This window comes from Montipora capricornis, chromosome 13 (genome assembly GCF_036669925.1).
Source record: "Montipora capricornis isolate CH-2021 chromosome 13, ASM3666992v2, whole genome shotgun sequence".
NCBI classification, from domain to species: Eukaryota; Metazoa; Cnidaria; class Anthozoa; order Scleractinia; family Acroporidae; genus Montipora; species Montipora capricornis.
In genome coordinates this window covers 35,567,453-35,569,920 of record NC_090895.1, presented here as the reverse complement: position 1 = coordinate 35,569,920, position 2,468 = coordinate 35,567,453, and the positions used below count along the sequence as shown (strand labels likewise).

The 2,468-nt window shown below is 39.6% G+C and overlaps 1 protein-coding gene across 1 annotated transcript in view; it reads left to right on the top strand.

Annotated features, from left to right (window-relative positions):
- Positions 1–1,143: 1,143 nt before the first annotated feature.
- Positions 1,144–2,468, top strand: part of LOC138029960 (retinoblastoma-binding protein 5 homolog) — a 16,195-nt gene continuing 14,870 nt past the window's right edge. The window contains exons 1-2 of the mRNA XM_068877802.1: positions 1,144–1,327; positions 1,555–1,580. Of these exons, the coding sequence (XP_068733903.1) occupies positions 1,309–1,327; positions 1,555–1,580 (45 nt within the window). The 5' untranslated portion in view covers positions 1,144–1,308. The remainder of the gene's footprint in view (positions 1,328–1,554; positions 1,581–2,468) is intronic.

Sequence of the window (2,468 nt, the reverse complement as noted above, 5' to 3'; positions counted from 1 at the left end):
ATAATGTAGTCATTGATTCTTCCATATGGTAACGTATTCGAGCAGGCAGCGGCACAAACCGTGAACCGTCAGTAAATGATTGCAAACGAATGGGCCTTTTGCAACAATTGGTCACGTGACCTTTTTTTTTTCCTGAACACGACTCTGCTGGTTTCATAAAATTGTTTTTCCAGAAATAAAAAGAGCAGCTCAAAATATACTACCATGCCGATTTTCGTAAGTATATCGTAGGATAGTGTTGTTACAGTTGAAAGAATTTATAAGGAATGATTTTCATACAAATCCTTGTATTTTTTTAAGTTTTCAAACCGCTTTGAAATATGAAAGTCTGAAAATTTCCACTCTTGCACATTTATTCTCGCTTATTTGACCCATGAAAAAGTAAGAATCTGAGATCAGTTTGTGGCGCGTAATTATGAAAAATTACACTGGAGGGCAAAAGCTTTTCTTTCGTAAACAAAAGTATGTTAAGTTGATGCACTGAGACCTAATTTTTTGCAAGAAATAGACAGAAACAATTGAGATTTCGCCCTCGCGTTTCATCGGCAAACGACAGGCAGCTGATTAGTGTAAAAGCATGAAAAGTTTCTTATTCTAAGTTGATTTTGTCTTTGGAGAATTTTATCGACAGGGAAGAAATAAATAAAAAACAAGCCACTTTGATTTTTGGTATAAAAAAGACAGGTACAAAATACAGGTCACAGGTCATTGTTTTACCAATACAGGAAGTATCCTAGACATTCATAACAGCTAACCTTAGGCCTAAAAACTTTTCTTAAAGCCTAGGCCTAGGGTTAGCATTTATGAATGTTTAGGATACTTTCTGTATTGGTAAAACAATGACCTGTGACCTGTGTTTTGTACCTGCCGGTATAAAAACGGACATTTTCAGACTGAAATTAGAGAGATTTTAGCATAGCGTTTACCTGCGACAGCAAACGACAGCTCTCTTCGATATCTCTAGCTTTAACAGACATGAAATTAGCCAAAACCAAACAAGTTTCTTTAATTTCATTAGCAAACGTTGCCCCCGGGAGGTTGCCGTTTTGCGCGATACTGATGCCAAAGGATGCCAAAGACAATAGCAGACGCCCGCGTAATTTGCTTCAGCAGATATCACCATTAGCATGTCATTTATCGTGTGGAGTGGTCACGACATATGAACAAACAGGTTGTGCTGCGCTTAGACAGCAACGTTTTCGGACGCGATTCATCAATGATTTGCTCTTTGTAGCTAGAAACTGTTGTTAATGATATCATAAAGTTGAGAAGGATATTTCATCGGAGGAATCGAACGAGAAACTTGTCATGAATCTTGAACTTCTCCGTGAGTACTAATCGCTTTCATCACCCTTTTAGCGCGAGTATAATACCATTTAGTTCGTTCATTCGTCGATGATTCCTGGCGTGAGTCGTTGAAGGAGAGTCATTGACTCAATCAAGCACCAGCTGCTGCATGGATACCTTTGAAATCAAGCGGTCGCTTCTATTTGTCTTACGAATGATAATAAATAAGTTGTAGATCTTTATTACAATTATTAAATCTTTTTTCAGAGTCTTTTGGTCAAAGCTACCCAGAGGTAAGAGTAATCTCTTTTCTTTCCGTATTGGCAGAGTAGGCAAGCCAAATAGGTCAAATAGATTAAATCAATGCCTCCGGAAACAATAATTGGAAATTGTAATTAATTGTTCAAAAATAAGAAGAACTTATATGGATAGCACCATCACCGTCCTTGCAGTACATGGATTGGATTACAAGGGCATAGCTGGACAAGATCAGGCAAAAATAGTATGTGCAGAAGGCACTTTAGGGACTCAGTATGATCTTGGAACACAGCAGCTGGCCTTGGTTATTCAAAAGGTGAATGACGCTATCCACTGGATAAATGACTATCCAGTGGATAAACGCCAGCAAAAACAATTGAGTTATCCAGTGGATAGCGCTATCCACACTTCGAACAACTGGGGCCAGAACCAGATGTTACTAGCTGGCTGTTGATTTTGATAAAGAAGGGAAACTGGAGAACGTACGGAAAACCTTCTAGGTAGGTTGAGATGGAGTGAAACTCAATCCACATACCATTGCAGAAGTTGGAAGTGCAGTAGATAACCACTCTGCCAGCCTTAAGCCGTGGCTACGCGAGCGATTTTTTGCTCGCGCTGGTGATGCGATTCTTTCAAACTTTGTCGCATTCCCACACGTGTAGCCACCCTTGAACTGGCAATGCGACAGGTGAAAAAATCGCAAGAAAAAAGTCGCCAGAGTTGTAACTTTCGTGACAAAATCGCAGAGATAGTTGCCTGTGTAGCACCCTGCAACTTTTTGCCCATGCTTGCAACACGACTAAAGAGTATTTAGCCAATGAAATTAAAGTAGGAATGTCTGTTTATAGTGCCCAGGTTTCTTGAAGTGTGCGATACACGCAGCCTTCAATTTGTCGCCAAAATTTGTCACAAGTGTAGCCACT